Here is a 23,692-nt window from a genome sequence, read left to right as displayed (position 1 = left end):
ACTTTCATGTGACCAGACGATGGCCCTGATATTTACTTGGGCGTGCTTTCGGAGCGGCGGGAGGGAGGATTTATGAACAGGAAGCCCAGAAGTCCGGGTTTCCCCAATTGGCCTGCAGTTTTAACTACAGGGAGTGTTTGATTTTTTCCCCCCAGGTTTCCTGCCCAACAACCAGCCTGATTGACGGGGGACATAGAGCGGGGTTGGTGATCGCAGGAGGCATCAGGGAAGAAGACAGATCTGGGGATCGCAGGCGTTGGGGAGGCTGAAGCTGACAGATGGAGGGTTAGATCCCTGGTGTGGGAGATGGTTGGGGGGGGGGTTGATCGCGGGGGGGGGGGGGGGAACGGCGGGGAGAAATTGTGGAGTTGGAGTGGCGGGGGGTGGTTTTACCGGGTTAGCTTGTTGGGCCATGATGAAACACTCATGCTGGCCCACAGCAGTGCTGTAAAGGCACTTACCCCATGGATCCAGCCCTGCCACCTCCTTTTACCTGCCGGGTTTCCTGAGGCCAGGAAAACCTGGCTGACAGGAGTTAAAAATAGAAATCATGTTAAAATGGAAACAAGCAGCCTCCTTAAAAGATTTGAACGACCGACCTGCCTCCAGAGAGCGAATTGGTTGCCCGACCATCGTCCCATCTCGTTAAAACCAGACGTGGGCTGGTTCAAGGCGGGTTGAGTTCGGGCTTGAAATTTTAAATATTTTACCTTCCCACCCAACCTCAACCCACCTGTTGTTGGGGGTTAAAATTACCCCCGATGTCTCTCCAAAACTGGATGCTGTAGTTTTATGCTATCTACTTTGTCATGGTGTTTGATCTGGAGCTAACCCTAGTTTGCGTGCTGGACTTTACCGAGACTCGTACCACACGCAGCTCAGGACGGGAATATCAAAACTTGGATTACAGCTTTACGGCCTAAAATTTAGCTAAACTATTTACAAATTAATGCAAACAAAGAAGCTTCCTGTTATTCTGACAATATTAAGATTCATCAATGTAATTTATACAAAGGTGGGTGATCAGCCAAAACATTCGGATATTAGCTCCAGGAAACTCACACACATACTAAACATTCATTGATATAGCACAAAGCACTTCCACACATCTAAAGCACACTTTAGGAGTAATTTTAACTTAACTTGCCGGGTGGGAAACCCTCGCGATCGGAAGTAACACTGGTTTTACACCCCACCCAATGTTACTCTCTATTGCACCCAATCCCATCAGTTCCCCGATGGGTGGGTGAGGTTAAAGTCAGTACCTTTGGGCTCAATTTTCCCCGGTGATTTGCGCCATTTTTTTGGAGCAGGCTGCTCTTTTTGACCTAAGTTGAAAAACCACAGTTTCCCCAATCAATTTGCACCAGTGTAATTCAGTTAGTTACGATTTTGTTTAGGTCGTTTTTTTTCCAGCCAAAGAGGGCGTAACCAGTCACCTAAGCCAATTCTGGCCATTTAGGGAAGTTTGGCCAACTGATAGTTACTCCATTTCTGCTTAGGCCAGCGTCTGTGGCCTCTCCAAAAAAACCTTGGAGAGTTAAGGAAATTGCACAGGTAAGGAAATCGATGCAGCAGATGCCCGGACACTAAAAGAATTGAAAAATACATAGCAGCAACTTACCCCCAACCCCACCCGAAGGCTGTCCGGTCCCATTCTCAGTCCCCGGTTCACTCACGCACACGAGAAGCTGTCCGGTTCCATTCTCAGTCCCCGGTTCACTCACACACACGAGAAGCTGTCCGGTCCCATTCTCAGTCCCCGGTTCACTCACGCACACGAGAAGCTGTCCGGTTCCATTCTCAGTCCCCGGTTCACTCACACACACGAGAAGCTGTCCGGTCCCATTCTCAGTCCCCGGTTCACTCACGCACACGAGAAGCTGTCCGGTTCCATTCTCAGTCTCCGGTTCACTCACGCACACGAGAAGCTGTCCGGTTCCATTCTCAGTCCCCGGTTCACTCACGCACACGAGAAGCTGTCCGGTCCCATTCTCAGTCCCCGGTTCACTCACACGCACGAGAAGCTGTCCGGTTCCATTCTCAGTCCCCAGTTCACTCACACACACGAGAGGCTGTCCGGTCCCATTCTCAGTCCCCGGTTCACTCACACGCATGAGAGGCTGTCCGGTCCCATTCTTGGTCCCCGGTTCACTCACACGCACGCGAGAAGCTGTCCGGTTCCATTCTCAGTCCCCGGTTCACTCACACGCACGAGAGGCTGTCCGGTCCCATTCTTGGTCCCCGGTTCACTCACACACACGAGAAGCTGTCCGGTCCCATTCTCAGTCCCCGGTTCACTCACACACGAGTGAGAGAGAGAACGAACCAACCGGGAACTGAGAATGGGACCGGAGCGGCAAGCCCTTCAGGCATGGTTGGAGGTAAGTTGCTGCTACCTGTTTTTCAATTCTTTTAATGTGTTGGGAGCTGGCTGTATGCTTCACTTTTCAGCCTCAGCTCGCATTGTGTCTCTGGTTACCATGGCAGCCCGATCTTTGGGGCGTAGATCAAGGCTCCACCCCCAAAACTAAAGGTCGGGTTACGCCATGCCAAAAATGAAGAAATCCAATGGGGAAAACTTGGAATTTTTTTTTGCAGTACTTAGGCCCCCAAAAATCGGGCGTAACTCTTCAAGTACGGCAAAAAAATGCTTTGGGGAAAATTGAGCCCTTTATGTCTGAATGCAGTTTGCTCAGGTGCTGCCCAACACAAAGGCATTATTGATCAGATTTTCCCGAACGTCTAATGCCACACCTAGTCACCTTTCACACACAGCATCAAATGCAGAAGATCCTCATGACTGCTGGAATACATTCAGCACAGTTGCTGGCAGCTGGATGGATCAATGAGCATTTCAAATCTCCCTGATTTCCATACTGCAAATCCAGGTAGGCTAGAGCTAGCAGACATCTTAAGTTTAAAGAGGTAGGGCATAGCTTGGCTTTGGTTACATTAGATTTTAAAAATTCATGTGGTCACCATAAAACAAACCATGAAATATTAATAAGATTATCAATGGCACACAGGCATATTTTCTATTTTATTTTCTTCGTTAGTTTGGTATATCTAATACGTCCACAGCCAAAGACTGAAGTGAACTAGGGGAATATGAGATATGAACATTTAAAACCACACCTTAAATTTGCAGAACACACTGTGCTTTTAAGACAATCAACATAATGGTGTTGGTCTCTTGAAGGCAGTCCCTGTTGCTTTGCACTTGCACTTCAACATGTTAACTGATATTCCATTATTTGACACAGATTTTACAGTTCAGAATGTAATGCAGTTGTTGCTAAGGCAACATAAAGTAGGTTTCCGTTCACTGAATTTTGAATTCCTTCATTTACTGCTACTGAATGACACAAACTGTCACACTCTGCATGCAGTCAGTTATTTCTACTGCGTTTATCTGAAGGCGCAATAAGCTGGTGCTGTGATAGCTATCAAGTAAGTAATAACAGGAAACTGCCAATGTATGATATGCAGCTCAACCACAAACTAGACAACTGAAACTTTAGAGGTGTAAAAGCAAGTATTACTTGTAAACCAATTCTTCAGAGTCAACAGTTTACTCACCTTGTTGTACCCCTAAAACCCTATAATTTTATTGTGGTGTTCATGTACAGCATTTCTCATATTATATGCTTTATATTTAAAGGTCAATAGATTGAAGGGGATAATTGGTAGGAATAAAAATTGTCCGATCAAACAGTGGGCCAGTAGTGGGGGGAATGAGGCAGAGGTTAAATATATTGGGACTAAAAGTAATGAGGGCATATCATAAGGCTGGGGTCCCATGGATAAATACAGAGGCTAGAGCAAACATTCATTTTTTTTTGTAAAAAAAAGCAGATGATAGAAACATAGAAGGTTACATATAAACCTATGAACAATGAACAATGATGGAAAGGTAAAGAGCACCCAGCCCAACCAGTCCGCCCCACACTACTGCGACACCCCTTATACTGAAACATTCTACACTCCCACCCAACCGGAGCCATGTGATCTCCTGGGAGAGGCAAAAACCAGATAAAAACCCAGGCCAATTTAGGGAAAAAAATCTGGGAAAAGTCCTCTCCGACCCATCCAGGCGATCGAAACTAGTCCAGGAGATCACCCTGGCCGTATTCAATTCCCTGCAGTGCTTACCATCATATCTGCGCTGGCCAACAAGAGGTTATCCAGTCTAATCCCAAATTACCAGCTCTAGGTCTCTAACCCTGCAGGTTACGGCACTTTAAATTGTGAGGGTTTCTGCATCCAGCACTCTTCCAGGTCGTGAGTTCCAGATCCCCACAACCCTCTGCGTAAAGAAGCCCCCCCTCAAATCCCCTCTAAACCTTCTACCAACCACCTTAAAACTATGCCCCCTCGTAATTGACCCCTCCACCAATGGAAATAGGCCCTTACTATCCACTATGTCCAAGCCCCTCAAATATTTTGTACACCTCAACGAGGTCTCCTCTCAACCTCCTCTGTTCCAATGAGAACAAACCCAGCCTATCCAATCTGTCCCCTCATAACTAAGATTCTCCATTCCAGGCAGCATCCTTATAACTCTCCTCTGCACCCTCTCTAGTGCAATCACGTCCTTCCTATAATACGGTGACCAGAACTGCACGTAGTACTCCAGCTGTGGCATAACCAAAGTATTATACAATTTAAGCATAACCTCCCTGCTCTTATATTCTATGCCTCGGCCAATAAAGGCAAGCATTCCGTATGCCTTCTTAACCACCTTATCAACCTGACCTGCTACTTTCAGGGATCTGTGGACAAGCACCGCAGTGATTAAAAAAAAAAGAACATAAGAACATAAGAAATAGGAGCAGGAGTAGGCCATACAGCCCCTCGAGCCTGCTCCGCCAGTTAATATGATCATGGCTGATCCGATCATGGACTCAGGCCCAATTTCTTGCCCGCTCTCCATAACCCCTTATTCCCTTATCATTTAAGAAACTGTCTATTTCTGTCTTAAATTTATTCAATGTCCCAGCTTCCACAGCTCTCTGAGCCAGCGAATTCCACAGATCCACAACCCTCAGAAGAAATTTCTCCTCATCTCAGTTTTAAATGGGCGGCCCCTTTTTCTAAGATTATGCCCTCTAGTTCTAGTCTCCCCTATCAGTGGAAACGTCCTCTCTGCATCCACCTTGTCAAGCCCTCTCATAATCTTATACGTTTCGATAAGATAACCTCTCATTCTTCTGAATTCCAATGAGTAGAGGCCCAACCTACTCAACCTTTCTTCATAAGTCAACCCCCTCATCTCCGGAATCAACCTTGTGAACCTTCCCTGAACTGCCTCCAAAGCAAGTATATCCTTTCGTAAATATGGAAACCAAAACTGCAAGCAGTATTCCAGGTGTGGCCTCACTAATACCCTGTACAACTGTAGCAAGACTTCCCTGCTTTTATACTCCATCCCCATTGCAATAAAGGCCAAGATTCCAATGGCCTTCCTGAACTTGCTGTACCTGCATACTATCCTTTTGTGTTTCATGCACAAGTATCCCCAGGTCCCATTGTACTGCAGCACTTTGCAATCTTTCTCCATTTAAATAATAACTTGCTCTTTGATTTTTTTCTGCCAAAGTGCATGACCTCACACTTTCCAACATTATACTCCATCTGCCAAATTCTTGCCCACTCACTTAGCCTGTCTATGTCCTCCTGCAGCCTCTTTATGTCCTCCTCACACATTGCCCTTCCTCCCATCTTTGTATCGTCAGCAAACTTGACTATGTTACACTCAGTCCCCTCTTCCAAGCCGTTAATATAGATTATTAACAGTTGGGGTCCCAGCACTGATCCCTGCGGCACCCCACTGGTTACTGATTGCCAACCCCAATGAACCATTTATCCCGACTCTGTTTCTGTTCGTTAGCCAATCCCCTATCCATGCTAATATATTACTCCTAACCCCGTGAACTTTTATCTTGTGCAGCAACCTATTATGTGGCACCTTGTCAAATGCCTTCTGGAAATCCAAATACACCACATCCATATAAACAGATAAAAGCAGAAAAAATACTCACTGAAATTTTAAAGAGATTTATCCACGCACCAAGAGAAGTGACTGTATATTGGGCCAATTATTGCTTCAGCCTTTCTAAAGATTCAAAATGGATATGAAATATGTGTCAACCTTTCCAAGGCTGGATGGGAGGAGGAGTGGAAGAGAAAGAAGTGCCCGACTAAAATAAAATGACTGGAAAAGCAATGTGGAGTCATGAAAGAGTCTGTGGCTGAGTGACGGTGTGATGCAACACCCGGCCTCCAGTTCTTCATTGCCACAGCAGTATAAACACCTTGGGCTGACCCTGCCCACTTTAAGGTCAATAGCCTGGAATTTCTGCGGGCATTCGCTGAATCACCCACCATAACTTCGGCAAAGGATCGACAGAAACCTCAGATAGATGGCTAAACGCCGACATCGGAGTGGATAATCAGGAGACCGCCTACAGAAACACAGCTCCATTGTGATTATGGTCTGTGCACAGGGCTCTAAACTTTGGGATTATAATCTGATTACAACTCTGAGATGCAGATCTTTGTTGTAGCACAAAGACAGTCAAAGTGATATAAAAATTCTGGATTTATATTTTCCGAGGTAAATTATTAAACAAATACGTAATTTACTTCAATGTTGCAGGTTACCTCCTGGTCCAATCGGATGCATTAGCCTGTTCATCTGAACATTCCAGTGCTTAACGTGCGAGCTCGCTTGGCGTAACTTTCTCTGTGCAGCCTGTAATATGAAGGGGGAAAATTGTCAGCAAATAAAATCCTGCACAGACTCCACTGACCAACAAACGGGACATTGCTTAGTGTTAACTGTACAGATTCTCAGCAGGAGGTTAAGATACTTTTATTTTGGTGAGATAAGTTTATCATTCCATCATCATGTGAGGAGAAGAAAGTAACGAATGTTTCATTAAAGGAAGGGCACACTCTAGTTGTTAGCAGATTCTGTTGCTGCAAATCCAGAGTTAAACAACACAGGCAACTTGTCACAGTATTACACATGCGAAGATTATATTATAATATATTATAAAGACTGATTTCAAAAATCCCTCATTTAAGGAGATTGCATCCATTCAGTCTTGGCCTGGGTACTGCAATACAGTGAAACAAAAAGTCACTTGTGAAAGCAGCGACAACTGACAAACTAGCACCAAATTTCACCAAAACTGAAAGAAAGGGAATCAATGCTTCATATTTATGAAGCACCAAGTCACCATGTACTGTACATTCGATTCCTCTTGATTCAAATTATTGAATAATCAAATTTTAGCATAAAAATGAATGCATTATCAGGAGCAGGCTGTATTCAGTCACAGCCTGGTGTACAATTAACTAATTAGTTAAGTACTTCATGATGAAAAGAAATCCTCTCAATATGTCCGAGCAGAAGTGACCAGTTTAATTGCAAGAGTTGCACTCCTTAGATTAGCAGTGACATAGCTGATATAATTATTCTGTTGCTATGCCTCCACAGCATTAATCTCCATCACATGCTCTGGACATAGCACGGTGTGGGCACAGAGAACTCACTGCAGGTAAAAACTACTTATTACCAGACACGTGTTGCAGAAGTCCCCTCACTAATTCTGAAGATTGCTGCTGCAAAACATAAACTGCTGCATACTTTAAATCAGATTATTTAAGAATTGATCAAATAAAACAATCACTCAGTATACATATTTGCACCCCTGACGGCCTGCAGTGATTGGGCGGAGTTCTCACTTTTACCACTGGGCGGAAAACGGGAGGTATCGGATTGATCACCTGATTTTTTAGTTTCCGTTGGATACGAAAATTGAGCGAGGTGTAAAACGGGCCGCCAACCTGCTGTCCACAGGTTAAAGTGAAAAATCACTCCCTCAACCCATGACAAGCTCAAGACATGACTTGCTCAGTAGTATGATTTCCATATTTGTGCAGTTGGCAGTTTGGGTTCCTATTGTCAACTGGAACTGATATTTCTAAAGCATTGCTTTTTGAGCTCTAATTGTTAGCATTACACCATGGATTCTGGCTGCTTTGTCGCAGTTATTTGAAAGCAGCGCCAGCAGTGGCCCACAGGAAGCAGAAACCATCATCAATTGTAATATTTCTATGAATTTCAAAATGATTAGTACAAAGTCCCAATAAACACTTCATGATGGTGTCAACTTTAACCAGTGTGATGTTACTTTGACCTTAAACCTGACACATCATCTGCCACAAATACCACAAGCTAATGGCCAGGCTTCCATGTGTTCACATTATTTCCTTTTCTTCCACTTACCTTCCTTAGTGAAGGTCCAATTAAAACAGGCCCATGTAGTGATAACATTTTAAAAAACAATGATAAACTTTACTTTCCTGTTAACAGCAACATTGAATGTACATAAAGAGCCAAGCCAATTATCTATTCATTGTTTTGTAATATGGGGTACAAAATTATTATTCTGTATGAAACAAAAGGCACTTCACAAGATGTCTTAAAACTCGAGTTCTGCATCTATAGGCACAAACTTCCTTGTCGGTCAATAAAACAGGAGCTCTATTTTAAATTTCTACAAGACACCAATCTCTTGCCCCAATGGGATTCAGAAACTACCTTAAATAGAAAGAGGCCAAGGTGTAAGCAATGCTCTATTCAGCAACAGGCTACACCACATCAAAACCAGGGGGCTTTCATTGTCTTTTACAGAGAGGAGCTTCATGTTGCAAGAGCTGATATAGATGTGAATTGGTCAATTTAACTTCTTAGTGAGGGGGAGTTGGGGAGGCTGAAAACGGCATGGTCGGGGACACGGAGGACCTGCTGAATTTAACGGGGTCAGCCGTGATTGTGGGTTGGGGAGGGGGAGGTGGGGAGAGGCCATTGTGGGAGGAGGGGTGGTCAGTGACTGAGGGTGGGAGAGGCCGTGAATGGCAGAGAGGAGGCCGAAGGCTTCCGTGAGGAGTTGGGGAGAGGGGGAGGGGTATAGCAATCCTGCTCCTCCTGGCCCACAGGGAGTGCTGTAAAAGGCACTTACCTTGTGGAACTGGCAGCTCCCGTTTCCCTTTCACGGCCTAGTTTCCCTACCCAGGAAATCCCGTGCAGAAATTAATTTTAAATCAGGCACCCAATTGCACTTTGGGAGCCAACTTAATGAAGCGCCCTGCCTCTCCACGGCGCTAGGACACTTGGTTGTTACAAAACCCACCACCATAAAAACGGCAACGGGCGTATATACGGTGGGTTAGGTCGAGTTTTGCTTTTAACCCCATCTCCGACCCTCTCTCATCCGTCACCAGGGGTGGGGGGGGGGGGGGGGCGGGGGGTGGCGGGTTAATATCAGAACTGACGAAGGGTCATCGACCTGAAGCGTAAACTCTGCGTCTCTCTCCACAGATGCTGCCTGACCTGCTGAGTATTTCCAGCATTTTCTGTTTTTATTTCAGATTTCCAGCAATATTTTGCTTTTGAATTATTTATCAGCTGAAATGGTTAGTTCCAAACTGGTGACTAATCTCCGCATATTATCCATTAATAGTAGAGTCCCAGTATCTAATTCTGTTCCAAGCGAGGTGACATAATCTTTAGACATGGACTTTGATTTTCCAATCAGCATCTGGATTCAAATGGAGTTTTTGACAATTCTAAACATAACCAAACAAAAGCAAAATACTGTGGATGCAGGAAAGCTGAAATAAAACCCGAAAATATTGGAAATCATCTTCCTCACAGGCAGTCCCCCGGAGTCGAGGATGATTTGCTTCCACACTATGAGTTCTAAGGTGACTGATGAGACCAATGCGGGATCTACAGTCTCTGTCACAGGTAGGGATTGTGCTGGTTGAAGGGACGGGTGGGTGGGGTGCTTGCTTTGTCATACGCTCCTTCCGCTGTTTGTACTTTGCTTCCGCGTGCTCCCGACAAAGAAACTCAAAGTGTTCGGCGCCTTCTTGGATGCTTCTCGTCCACTTTGAGTGGGCTTGGGCCAGGGATTCCGTTGGGGATATTATATTTTTTCAAGGAGGCTTTGAAGGCATCCTTGAAGCATTTTCTCTGCGCTTCATCGGTGCTGATTGAGCGTGGTCAATTCCTCAATGCTGGGGGTGTTGGCCTGAGAGAGAACACTTACGTGGTACGCCTATCCTGCCGATACATTTGCAGGATTTTGCAGAGGCAGTGTTCGTGGTACTTTTCCAGTGCTTTCAGGTACTTACTGTACGTTGTCCATGTCTCCGAATCATATAGGAGGGCGGCTATTACTGATGCTCTGTAGACCATGAGCTTGGTGCCGGGTTTGAGATCTTGTTCTTCAAACACTCTTTTCCTCAGGCGATCGAAGACTGCACCGGCACATTGAAGATGGTGTTGGATTTCGTCATCGATGTCTGCCCTCGCTGACAGGGTCTCCCAAGTTATGGAAAGTGGTCCACGTTGTCCAAGGCCTCGTCATGGATCTTGATGATTGAGGGACAGTACTGTGCGGCGAGGGCAGGTTGGTAGAGAACCTTTGTCTTACGGATGTTTAATGTAAGGCCCAGTCTCTTGTACACTTCAATGAAGGTGTCAACAAAGGTTTGGAGTTCGGCCTCCGAGTGTGCACAAATGCAAGTGTCGTCTGCATACTGTCATTCAATGACAGAGGTTGGAATATCTTGGTTCTGGACTAGAGGCGACGGAGATTGAACAACCTCCCGTTCGTCCAGTAGATTTCTACTCTAGCGGGGAGCTTGTTAAAGGTGAGATGAAGTATTGCAGTGAGGAAGATTGAGAAGCGCGTTGGTGCAATGACACAGCCTTGCTTGACCCTGGCCTGCACTTGTATTGGGTCTGTGGTGGATCCATTGGTAAGGATCACAGTTTGCATGTCATCGTGAAGCAGGCGGAGGATGGTGACAAATTTTGGAGAACAGCCGAATTTGAGAAGGACGCTCCATAATCCCTCACGGTTGACAGAGTCTGCAATGTATTCAACTATCATCGTAACCCATGTATAAGCTGACCTAAGTTGTACACCTTGAGAACATTGACCACAAGGGGATGAACTTGTGGGAGACACTCCTAACCTGGACTGGTCTTGGTAATAAAGATAACTGGTCACAGAGTGACCTTCTCTCAAGTTTGGGCCTTGTGTGCACTTATACTGTATAGAAAGGACATATCATTGGCGACGAGAAACTGGGATTTAAACCATGCGAGCATGGCCACTAGCAGCACAGAAGAGAGGTACTGTATTGGTGATGATTGGGACGACTTTATTGAGAGACTACAGCAAAGTTTTGTTACCAAGGAATGGTTGGGACAGGGTTCTGCCGACAAACGCAGGGCTCACCTCCTGACGGTTTGTGGATCCAGAACGTACTCCCTGATGGACCTTCTAGCGCCAGAGAAGCCAGTGGACAAGATGTTCGAAGAGCTCAGTAAGTTGATCGGGGAACACCTTAAACCAGCGAGCAGCATGCACATGGTGAGATACCAGTTTTACACGCACCGGCAGCGAGAAGGGCAAAGTGTTCCTGACTTTATGGCAGATCTCCGGCGACTGGCGAGCCTTTGTAAGTTCACAGATGCATGCAGAGCGGAGATGCTGCGAGACTTCTTTTTATTGAGGGCATCGGGCACGCTGGGGTTTTCAGGAAACTGATTGAGACCAAAGACTTGACCTTGGAAGCAACGGCTCTGATAGCCCAGACATTTATCTCAGGGGAGGAAGAGATCAGAATGATGTATGACAAAAATCTTGGCTCAAATGCGGCAAACGACCAGGGAGTCAACATTGTTAATGCGGCACGCAGTTCTCTAGGAAAACAAGGGCAATCGGACATGCCCCAGCATGTAGTCGAACCCAAAGGGGCAATTCAACAGAGACAATGGCTAGCTGAACGGCGATTCATGCCATCGCAATGGACAATGCGGCCATCAACACCTGTAAATGGTGTGCTTAAGGACAGTTACAGAGACAGAGACGATCGACTGGTAATGGACATTTTGTTTCCAACAACGGGGCCTCCAGTTCATGCTGGAGGTGTGGAGGCAAACACCCAGCCAGAGATTGCAGGTATCAGCAATATACCTGCAGAAACTGCAAAGTCAGCAGTCACTTGGCACATATGTGCAGGAAGCCTGCAGCCAGGTTGATGTACGAGGAGGACAAGCTCGATGTAAGCCCTACGAGGCCAAATGAATAGTGGGGGAAATCGCTGGAAGCTGAAGTTCAGCGAGTTCATGTGGAGCACATGTACAGTTAATATACCAGGACGCCACCGATAATGATGAAAGTGCTCCTCAATGGCATCCCAGTATTAATGGAGCTAGACACGGGGGCCAGCCAGTCCCTGATGAGTATCAAACAGTTCGAAAGGTTGTGGGTTTCCAAGGCCAGGAGGCCAAAATTATTGCCAATTAACGCACAGCTACAGACATATACAAAGGAGATCATTCCGGTGCTAGGCAGCGCCACGGTAGTCGTGATCCACAAAGATTCGGAGAACAGGTTACCACTCTGGATTGTCCTGGGGGATGGTCCTGCACTACTGGGGAGGAGTTGGCTTGCTGTCATGAACTGGAAATGGGGCGATGTCAATGCAATTTCTTCTAGGAGCGAGTATCATGCTCACAGGTCCTGGACAAATTTGACTCATTATTTCAACCCGGCATCGGCACTTTCATGGGGGCCAAGGTAGTGATTCACATAAACCCGGATGCCAGGCCAGTACACCACAAGGCCAGAGCGGTGCCGTACGTGATGCGGGAAAAGATAGAATGCGAATTGGACCGCCTGCTGAGGGAAGGTATCATCTCGCTAGTCGAATTCAGTGACTGGGCGAGCCCGATCGTGCCGGTGCTCAAGGCGGATGGGTCTGTCAGGATATGTGGCGATTACAAAGCCACCATCAATCGGTCCAAGACCAGTACCTGCTACCGAGAGCGGAGGATCTCTTTGCGACGCTATCCAGTGGCAAACTTTTTTCAAAATTGGACCTGACCTCAGCTTACATGACCCAGGAGCTGACCACCATCACGACACACAAGGGGTTGTTTGAGTATAACAGATGTCCGTTCGGGATTCGTTTGGCCGTCGCGATCTTTCAGCGAAATATGGAAAGCCTCCTCAAGTCGATTCCAAGGACGGTGGTTTTTCAAGACGACATCCTCATTACGAGTCGCGATACTGAAGAACACCTCCACAACCTGGAGGAGGCACTATGCAGACTGGACCGGGTAGGTCTGCGACTGAAAAAGGCGAAGTTCGTCTTCTTAGCTCCAGAGGTAGAATTCCTGGGGAGGAGGGTAGCAGCAGACGGGATCAGACCCACTGCGTCCAAAACGGAAGCGATCCAGAGAGCACCCAGACCCCGTAACACGACGGAGCTGTGTTTGTTCCTGGGGCTCCTGAACTATTTTGGTAACTTTCTTCCCAAATTGAGCATGCTGTTAGAGCCGCTACACGTGCTCCTACGCAAAGGTCGCGATTGGGTCTGGGTGGACAGCCAGGAAAGGGCTTTTGATGGAGCATAACAAGTTGCGTGCTCTAACTAACTGTTAACGTTATATGACCCGTGTAAGAAACTTGTTCTAACGTGCGATGCGTCGTCCTTTAGGGTCGGGTGTGTGTTGCAGCATGTGAATGCCAATGGTCAGTTACAGCCGGTAGCTTATCATTGAAGAATCATAGAAATTTACAGCACACAAGGAGGCCATTTGGCCCATCATGACTGTGCCGACCGATAAAAGAGCTATCCACCCAGAAGTCTGTCCCAGGCAGAAAGGGGCTACAGGATGGTAGAAAAGGAAGCACTAGCATGTGTATATGCAGTAAAAAAAAATGCACCAGTACCTGTTTGGCAGGAAATTTGAGCTGGAGACAGATCACAAACCTTAAACGTCCCTTTTGGCCGACAACAAGGCCATAAATGCGAATGCATCGGCCCGCATACCGAGGTGGACACTTACGTTAGCCGCCTATGACTACACAATTCGGCACAGACCGGGCACTAAAAACTGCGCCGATGCACTCAGCAGGCTCCCACTAGCCACCACTGAGGGGGCAACTGAGCATGATGCTGAGATGGTCATGGCTGTTGAAGCTTTCAAAAGCGAAGGCTCACCTGTGACAGCACGTCAGATTAAAGTCTGGACAAATAAAGACCCGCTACTGTCTTTAGTTAAGAAATGTGTCCTGAATGGGGACTGGGCAGCCACGTACGGGGCATGCCCTGAGGAATTTAAACCGCTTCATAGGTGCAAGGATGAACTCTCGATTCAGGCTGATTGCCTACTGTGGGGAAACTGAGTAGTCATGCCCCAGAGGGGCAGAGAGGAGTTTAACAGAGAACTTCACAATGAGCACCCGGGCATTGTCATGATAAAGGCAATTGCCAGGTCACACGTTTGGTGGCCAGGAATAGATGCAGACCTGGAACTTTGTGTTCGCAGGTGCAACACGTGTGCTCAGCTGGGCAACGCACCCAGGGAAGCCCCCCTTAGCCCCTGGTCCCGGCCGACCAAGCCATGGTCACGCATCCATGTGGACTACGCAGGTCCTTTCATGGGAAAAATATTTTTGGTTGTAGTAGATGCCTACTCCAAATGGATTGAGTGTGCCATTTTAAATTAAAGTACATCCTCTGCCACGGTAGAAAGTCTACGGGCAATGTTCACCGCCCATGGTCTACCGGATGTCTTGGTCAGCGACAATGGCCTGTGCTTCACAAGCACTGAATTCCAGGACTTCATGGCAGGCAATGAATCAACCATGTCAGAATGGCACCGTTCAAGTCGGCCTCAAACCGCCAGGCGGAACGAGCAGTGCAGATAATCAAACAGGGGATGCTCAGAATCCAAGGGGGTTCCCTCCAAAGCCGCTTATCACGCCTCCTGTTGGCCAATAGATCCTGACCACACTCGCTCACAGGAGTTCCACCCGCAGAGCTGCTAATGAAAAGGACGCTCAAAACCAGGTTATCCCTTGTACACCCTACTATGAAAGAAATTGTTGAGAGCAGGCGTCAGTCACAATGTGACTACCATGACAGGAATGCGAGGGCGTGATGTATTGATATCAATGACCCTGTTTTTGTCCTTAATTATGCTGCAGGGCCCAAATGGCTTACAGGCACCGCGATTGCCGCAAACACGTGGATCAAACTAAAAGGAGGTTCAGCAACCCCATAGAAGAAGCAGAGGAAGAACACGACGTAGAGTTTACTCCACCACAGATGACTGAACACCGGAACCAAGTGGAAGAGAGCCCAGTCACTGTGGGCAGTCCGGACAGGCCCTGAGGCACCGCAAACAGCACACACTCAGGCCAGCGCCCAACAACTGGAGCCCCAACTCAGGCGCTCTACAAGGGAGTGTAAACCACCAGAGAGACTTAACCTGTGATCCCAATAAGACTTTGGGGGGAGGTGATGTCATGTATTCAACAATCATTGTAACCCATGTATAAGCTGACCTAAGTTGTACACCTTGAGAACATTGACCACAAGCGGGTGAACTTGTGGGAGACACTCCTAACCTGGACTTTCAGGTATAAAAGGGGAAGCTCCACCCACCTTCATCACTTGAGGTCTTGGTAATGAAGGTAACTGGTCACAGAGTGACCTTGTCTCAAGTATGGGCCTCGTGTGCATTTATACTGTATAGTAAGGACATATCAGAGTCAAAGGCCTTTGTGAGGTCAAAAAATAGCCATGCTGCTCCCTACATTTTTCTTGAATTTTTCGCACAGTGAAAATCATGTCTGTTGTGTCTTTTAGTGGGCAGAATCCGTATTGCGACTCTGGGAGAAGCTCTTCAGCCACTGGGAGGATTCTTGTGATAACTTTCCCTGGGGTCGACAGCAGGGAAACTCCTCTAATTATCGCAATCGGACTTGTCCTCTTTTTTGAAGATGGTCATGATTACGGCGTCTCGAAAATCCCCTGGCATGCTCTCTCCTTCCAGATAAGGGAGATGAGGTCATGGATTAGTGCCAAGAGTACTTCTCCGCCATGCTTTAGTACTTCAGCGGGGATTCCATCTGCTCTGGAAGCCTTGTTGTTTGTTCACTGAGAGTCATCAGGTTGGCTGTGAGGCATTGATTGAATAGGGCTTTCTTTGCAGGGTCTTTGCAGTGCTTCAACGTTGATTTTTCTGCGGCAGTGTTTCCGTTGCCTCCACCTCTTTGAGGCTACGTTGATGGAAATAACAGAGTGGATTAGGTAGTGGTCTGCTCCTGCCATGGCCCGGGTGATGTGGACGTCCTTGCAGTCCCTCGCTCGGACGTAGTCTAGCAGATGCCAATGCCTGGAGTGAGGGTGTTGCCATGTCTCCCTGACGAAACAAGGTGTTGGTTATGATAAGACCATGTTCGAAGCATTTCATCAGGATGAGGATACCATTGGAGTTGCTTTTCCCTACTTCTTCCCTGCCAATCAAAAAAAAAAATTTAAAAAAAAAATTTCCCTGCCAATCACACCTCTCCAGAGGTCTGAACCTTTCCAGCTCTGGCATTAAAATCGCCTAAGGAGAATCAGCTTGTCACCAATTGGAACTCCGGACAGGGATTGTTCAAGGCTGGAGTAGAATTCCTTTTTGGCCTTGTCCATAGCTTTCAGGGTTGGGGCGTACACACTGATGATCTTAGCTTACTGGTTTCAGGTTAGAGTAAGCCAAAGAGTCAGGAAACGTTCCCTTATCCCACAAGGGGAATCTCTAAGACGCAAACCAACTTCATGGAAACGGCGCTCTCCTTCTGGTTTGCCTTTCCAAAAGGTATATCCAGTACCTTGTTCCTTGAGCTCGCATTCTCCTGCCCGTCGTGTTTGCTCAGGGCTGCGATGTTGAAGCGTCTGAGTTCCCGGGCAATAATAGTAGTGCGACGTTCAGGTCTATCACTGTTGGGGTTGTCCATGAGGGTCCTGATGTTCCAGGTCCCGAACTTCATTTTAAAGGGTGGAAGATGCCTATGCATGAATTCTTTTAACGTTGGGTGACCATTGCACATGAGTTTCCACACGAACTTGACAGAGCAAGGTCTTGGTCCAATGGCAAGGGGGCCCAAGACGATTGGAGACCAGGCTCTGCTGCATGGGCCTAGCACACACACACACACACACACAAACACACACACACACACAACACACACACCACACACACGCACCCCATCCCTCCCTCCCTCAGGTCCCCTTTCCCTGGTTCTTAGCGATCGTAGAGTAGGTGAGCATATTAACCTTGGAACAGCTTGTGAGTTTATCCATAATATACTGACACTGTACCCTGGGAACCCCCGGCTGCAGCTTTAGCTCGCTGTTCTCCATTCGCAGGTTCTGCTGCACTTTTCCGGCTCTCTCTCCAGCCGCTTGCACTTTGGCCATTGGGGCTTTACTAATGGCCGTGGGTATTTACCATTAACACCTCTGACTTCACTCCCCCTTCCGATCCCCAGGCTCTCTCTGATCTCCCCCCCCCCCGATCCTGGCCCTGGCCTCCAGGTGCTCCCCAAAACTGGCCCCGATTCCCGAGCTCCCCCAATGCTGGTCCCAAGTCCCCAGTCCCGAGCTCCCCTAATGCTGGGCCCAGAGTCCCGACCTCCCCCAATGCTGGGTCCGAGTCCACAGTCCCAACCTCCCCCAATATTGGCCCGAGTCCCCAGTCCTGACCTCCCCCAATGCTGGCCCCAGTCCCGAGCTCCCCTAATGCTGGCCCCAGTCCTCAGTCCCGACCTCCCCCAATACTGGCCCGAGTCCCGACCTCCCCCAAAACTGGCCCTGAGTCTCGAGCTCCCCCAATGCTGCGCCTGAATCCAGAGTCCCAACCTCCCCCAATGCTGCCCCCAGTCCTGAACTCCCCCATAGCTGGCCCCAGCCCCGACCACCCCCAATGCTGGGCCCCAGTCCCCAGTCCCGATCTCGCCCAATGCTGGCACCAGCCCTGGCCTCCCCCAATACTGGGCCTAGTCCCCAGCTCCCCAAATCCTGGGCCCAGATCCCGACCTCCCCCAATCCTGGGTCCCAGTCCCGACCTCCCCCAATCCTGGGCCCAGTCCCCAGTCCCGAACCCCCCCCCAATGCTGGGCCCAATCCCCAGTCCCGAGCTCCTCCAATGCTGCTCCCAGTCCTGAGCTCCCCCAATGCTGGGCCCCAATCCCCAGTCCCGAGCTCCCCCAATGCTGGGCCCCAATCCCCAGTCCCAAGCTCCCCCAATGCTGGGCCCCAGTCCCCAGTCCCGAGCTCCCCCAATACTGGCCCCAATCCCCAGCTCCCCCAATGCTGGGCCCCAATCCCCAATCCCCAGTCTCGAGCTCCCCCAATACTGGCCCCAATCCCCAGCTCCCCCAATGCTGGGCCCCAATCCCCAGTCCCGAGCTCCCCCAATACTGGCCCCAATCCCCAGCTCCCTCAATGCTGGGCCCCAACCCCCAATCCCCAGTCCAGAGCTCCCCCAATGCTGGGCCCCAATCCCCAGTCCAGAGCTCCCCCAATACTGGCCCTAATCCACAGCTCCCCCAATGCTGGGCCCCAATCCCCAATCCCGAGCTCCCCCAATTCTGGCCCCAGTCCCCAGCTCCCCCAATGCTGGGCCCCAATCCCCAATCCCCAGCTTCCCCCAATGCTGGGCCCCAATCCCCAGTCCAGAGCTCCTCCAATACTGGCCCCAATCCCCAGTCCCGAGCTCCCCAAATGCTGGGCCCCAGTCCCGACCTCCCCTAATCCTGGGCCCCAATCCTCAATCCCGAGCTCCCCCAATGCTGGCCCCAGCCCCGAGCTCCCCCAGTGGAAAAACCCAGCAGGTCAGACAGTATCTGTGGCAGTGGAATAGAGTTAATGTTTCAGGTTGATGACCTTGTGTCAGTTCTGATGAAAGGTCATCGATCTGAAACGTTGGCCTCGCTATTAGCCCCCTAACTTAGAGATAAAACAGGTTTTAACCAAGTGCAGTATCAAGTGCAAACCTTTCTACTGATCTTTGTATTCTTCATGAACACAATGCGGGCCACTGATTGCTTATGGCTCTTCATTCAACGTCACATTTGGACTTTCCCCAAGTCAAATGCATCATGATTAAAGCATTCTGTTTAAATGTTAACACAATTTGAAATAAATGGGTTAACCCCGCTGTTAAAATTGCAGAGGGGAACTTGGAATGAACACATTAATGCTGCGATAAACATCACCTAAATTAATTTCTACCCTCATTATTTTGACGAACTATCCACTTGCATCATCTAATGTTCAGAAAGTATTGCTTTTGCCTGTGATGTTACCTGGCAACATGTTGTGATTTAGACAATAGACTAGTCACTGGCAGATTAACTCGCTTGCTGATCTGATGTAAATGTGACCATAGTTTCAGTGCTGAAATAGTTTGCTGGGTTGGTTGGTGCAGACACTTACCATCACATCCTGGTCAGCTCGCTGTCTGTTCACCCGCACTTCCTCCAGCTGTTTTTGAGCCTCCTCCAAAATCTTGGACTTGTTGTCCATCTCTTGCCTTAATTCCTGCTTCTCTCTTTGGGTTTTTATAATTAGCTCCTCCTGCTCTTCCTTCAACTGCATCAGTTCTTTCATTTTGTCTTCCTCCTCAGACAGCAATCTAATAACAAAACAGATACAACATGCATCACATAGGTGTCTTCACTTTGGAAACACATGTTCTTGCTGACTTGAGAAACACAAAACACGTTGTCAAACTTTCTCTGCAATCTTTTTCACTCATTTGGATACCTGTGGACTTGTAAATTAAGAAATGGACTTCAGACAGAACTTTGTAGTGGTTAGAACACAGTGGGACACAACAGGGTTTGAGTCAGGGTTCAAAAATGTTTTTATAGCATTTACAAAAAATATGATGCTATTGGGACACAATCTGGCCATTTGTTTGGTACTTGTGGAAGTGTTGGACTTCTTCCACCTGATGTTGAACTTCAAGAAAATGCTGAAAACATTGAATGGGAGGAGCAATGTACACATAATTTACATCAGTTGGTAGAACGTGTTTAGGTGGTCTACTTCCTACCATTGGGAATCTGCAATTTGTTAACTATTCAATGCATTGACATTTTTTGATTCCGAGAGAAGGGACTAGTTATTATTAATGTCTTAGCTAACTTAGTGACTTTTTATCACGCATCAGTTCTGTTTATAAACATATACACATGTCACGTATTGATGGGGTTAAAAGTACATTCACCCACGTCGTTTATATTTTGTTTAAATCAGTTGTATTCATAAAAACAGCCAGGTCCTAAAACAGCTGCATGTGAGGAACAGTTCCATGTGAGGAATATTACACTGGGTGTGCCCAAACAGTGTGTCTCAGTGGAGCACTTAGCTGTGTTCCATGGAGTCTCACAGACCTCCATTTCAACAGTTACAATGCAACACACCACATTCAAGGCATGATTTTGTTTAGAAATGAAACTTTCGATTATTAAAAAAATGGTTTTAAAAAGAACTCTACATATTATTTTATGTCACTTACTGCACTTAAAAAAAAACCTTACTGGAAGCAGTTTGCAGCAATTTATATTAATAAGATTCTTTTTTATACATATGTTTGAGAACCAAATACATGAATTATTTTGGCAATAAGTTCTTACATTTCATGGTCCTTTTCTAAGCTGATTGCTGCTTTTGTATTTTTATTAAATTTGTATCTTCAATATTCTATTTGCAAACATTTATCAACATTCTTGAAATGTATTGAAATGATGATGATGATGATGATGATGATGATGATGATGATTTTAGTGCTGCTGAACATAATCTACTTGGTTTGTGTGGACACATGAAATTCAAGTAGCCAGCCCTGCAGTTTGAGAAATATAACTGCATAAAGGGCAGGGAAGTGGAGGGGGCAGCATAGCAAACAAAATGTGATGGCAGCGGACAATTATAGTGCAGACCAGTCCAGGCAATGGCACAAACAATCATTGGATCGAATCTGCCCTCTGCCTCTTGGGCATAAATGCCGCTTCAATTACTTTTCACGAGGGTGTAGGAGATCTGAAAAAGTGTATGGGTCAGTTTAATAATGCCCATGGCTCAAACCAGGTCAAGGTAAATAATACAGATTTGGCTGGTGCATGTTTTCAATGTATCTGGAGGTTCTATTCAATCAAACAGTGATACTGATATACTGCAAGTTTCATGGCGTCTATATGCTTCATAGAAACATAGAAAATAGGTGCAGGAGTAAGCCATTCGGCCCTTCGAGCCTGCACCACCATTCAACAAGATCATGGCTGATCATTCCTTCAGTACCTCTTTTCTGCTTTCTCTCCATGCCCCTTGATCCCTTTAGCCGTAAGGGCCATATCTAACTCCCTCTTGAATGTATCCAATGAACTGGCATCAACAACTCTCTGCAGCAGAGAATTTCACAGGTTACCAACACTCTGAGTGAAGAAGTTTCTTCTCATCTCAGTCCTAAACGGCCTGCCCCTTATCCTTAGACTGTGTCCCCTGGTTCTGGACTTCCCCAACACCGGGAACATTCCTCCTGCATCTAGCCTGTCCAGTCCAGTCAGAATCTTATATGTTTCTATGAGATCCCCTCTCATCCTTCTAAACTCCAGTGTATAAAGGCCCAGTTGATCCAGTCTCTCCTCATATGTCAGTCCAGCCATCCCGGGAATCAGTCTGGTGAACCTTCGCTGCATTCCTTCAATAGCAAGAACGTCCTTCCTCAGATTAGACAACCAAAACGGAACACAATATTCCAGGTGGGGCCTCACCAACGCCCTGTACAACTGCAGCAAGACTTCCCTGCTCCTATACTCAAATCCCCTTGCTATGAAGGCCAACATACCATTTGCCTTCTTCACCACCTGCTGTACCTGCATGCCAACTTTCAATGACTTCGAACAAGAGTGAATAATAGAAAGATTAACAAAGGTGGGGCCATGCTGGTTTGAACCTTCATGGGTCTCATTTGTATTGAACGTCATAATAGCGTCGAGGTACAATTAAAGCTATATGAAGAATCAATATGTAAATATACAATGAAATGATCAATTTTGCATCAGGCTCTATAACTTTGGTTTGATGAGTTTCCTACTAGTGCTATGATCACCTGACATTGGAATTATAAAAAAAAACAGAGGCATACTATAACACCACTGCCAACAAGTCATTGCATGTGAGACGATGTCAACAAAATGTAACTGATCCAGACAGTTTCACTGCACTAAACAGAAGCTCACACGTTTGCAGGGGAAGAGTGAATTAAAAATGTTCCAAAAGGGCCCTCTGTGTTCTCCACTACATTCCCCTACAATTAATATTACTAAAATCATCAAACATTAAAAAAATGATCAACATGTTTTTTTAACGAGATATATGTTATAATGAAAATCCAAGGTGAGGGGCCAGGACACCATTAGGGTTGAATTTTTTTTTAAAGATGAAGTAAATGAGGAAGTATTGATTAGGCAATGCAAGCTCGAGTTTTGTAAACCTGAAGATTATGGGAGGAAGGAAAGACTGAGGGAGGTCATTCTGGTTGAAAAGATTATTTCCTTATGTTTTTTTCCCTCCAAGACTGAAGTTCATAATTAGCATGTTGGTCATTACAAAGGAATAATAAATTAACCGAATATCAATTCTATTCCACAATATGAAGTACATTAATATTGGAATTGACAAGAGAGGATGTATCAGCACAAAAATAAGCAGTGATTGCTTTAAGTTAAATTCAACAAACTCTCCATTTCAACACTGAAGGCAAGCTAAATAAGGGACAATATAAATGGGACAGTTCATAGATGCTCCTATACAACTTGCACGGAATTGGCGTCCCAGTTTGCATTCACAATTTCCCACACCACAGGTTCTTGATAGCAACGTTATCACAAGAGGTGCTGGGCAAAAGCTAAAAGCCCAGGAGGAGGGGACAATCAGAAGTCAAGTCACCCTGTGTACTTGGACACTTCTCCCAGAATCTGGTACAAGAGCAGTAAAGGAAAAGGATTCGATGCAAGTCAGCTAACAGCTGGGGAACTGTGATTCCCTTTCTGTATTACTACATCTATCTTCGTGACTTATTTATTTTCACAAAATACAAGTTTTTTTTTAAAGTATAGAAATGTAATTTGCAGTATTTGCTGAAACAAAGTAAGATGGTTGTGGTTGTTGGAGGTCAATCATCACAGCTACAGGACATCACTGCAGGAGTTCCTCAGGGAAGTGTCCTAGGCCCAACCGTCTTCAGCTGCTTCAACAATGACCTTCCCTCCATCATAAGGAAGTGGGGATGTTTGCTGATGATTGCATAGTTTTTGTCATGTATGTATGCTTGGAGTTACTAGCCACCAGGTGGCGCCACTGCCGGAGGCTATTGGGCTGTACGCACCTGTGCGCTGCCCAGGTATAAAAGGCAAGCCATCATGTAATGTGATCACTTTGGGCCCTAATAAAGCAGAGCCAGGTTTGTAGCGGTGTTAGTTTACAGTATTCAGTCTATCGAGTTATTACATACATAACATTTGGCGACGAGGTAACTCAAGAACCTTCGCATGCAAAAATGAGCACAATTGGAATTCTGAAGCAATTCGTGGAGGGAGAGGATTGGACAGATTTTGTAGCTCGCCTGGACCAGTACTTTGTGGCCAACAAAATGGAGGAACCCACTGACGCAGTTAGGCGCAAGGTGGTCTTCCTCACCATTTGCAGTCCCAAAATCTATGGACTCAAAGAATCTTCTTTCATCTGC

At 46.7% G+C, this 23,692-nt stretch overlaps 1 protein-coding gene across 3 annotated transcripts in view; it reads right to left on the bottom strand.

The window, feature by feature from the left end:
• Positions 1-23,692, bottom strand: part of def6a (DEF6 guanine nucleotide exchange factor a) — a 182,749-nt gene that overhangs the window by 8,307 nt on the left and 150,750 nt on the right. For 2 of the 3 annotated variants that reach the window (XM_070858896.1, XM_070858898.1), the window contains 2 exons: positions 19,375-19,573; positions 6,667-6,757 (listed from right to left, as the gene is read on the bottom strand). In XM_070858896.1, coding sequence (XP_070714997.1) covers positions 6,667-6,757; positions 19,375-19,573 — 290 coding nt within the window. Of the gene's footprint in view, positions 1-6,648; positions 6,758-19,374; positions 19,574-23,692 lie in introns of all 3 variants that reach the window. The other variant, XM_070858897.1, reaches the window with a different exon arrangement.

Source organism: Pristiophorus japonicus, chromosome 17, assembly GCF_044704955.1.
Source record: "Pristiophorus japonicus isolate sPriJap1 chromosome 17, sPriJap1.hap1, whole genome shotgun sequence".
Classification (NCBI taxonomy): Eukaryota; Metazoa; Chordata; class Chondrichthyes; family Pristiophoridae; genus Pristiophorus; species Pristiophorus japonicus.
This window is presented reverse-complemented; position numbering and strand designations above follow the sequence as displayed.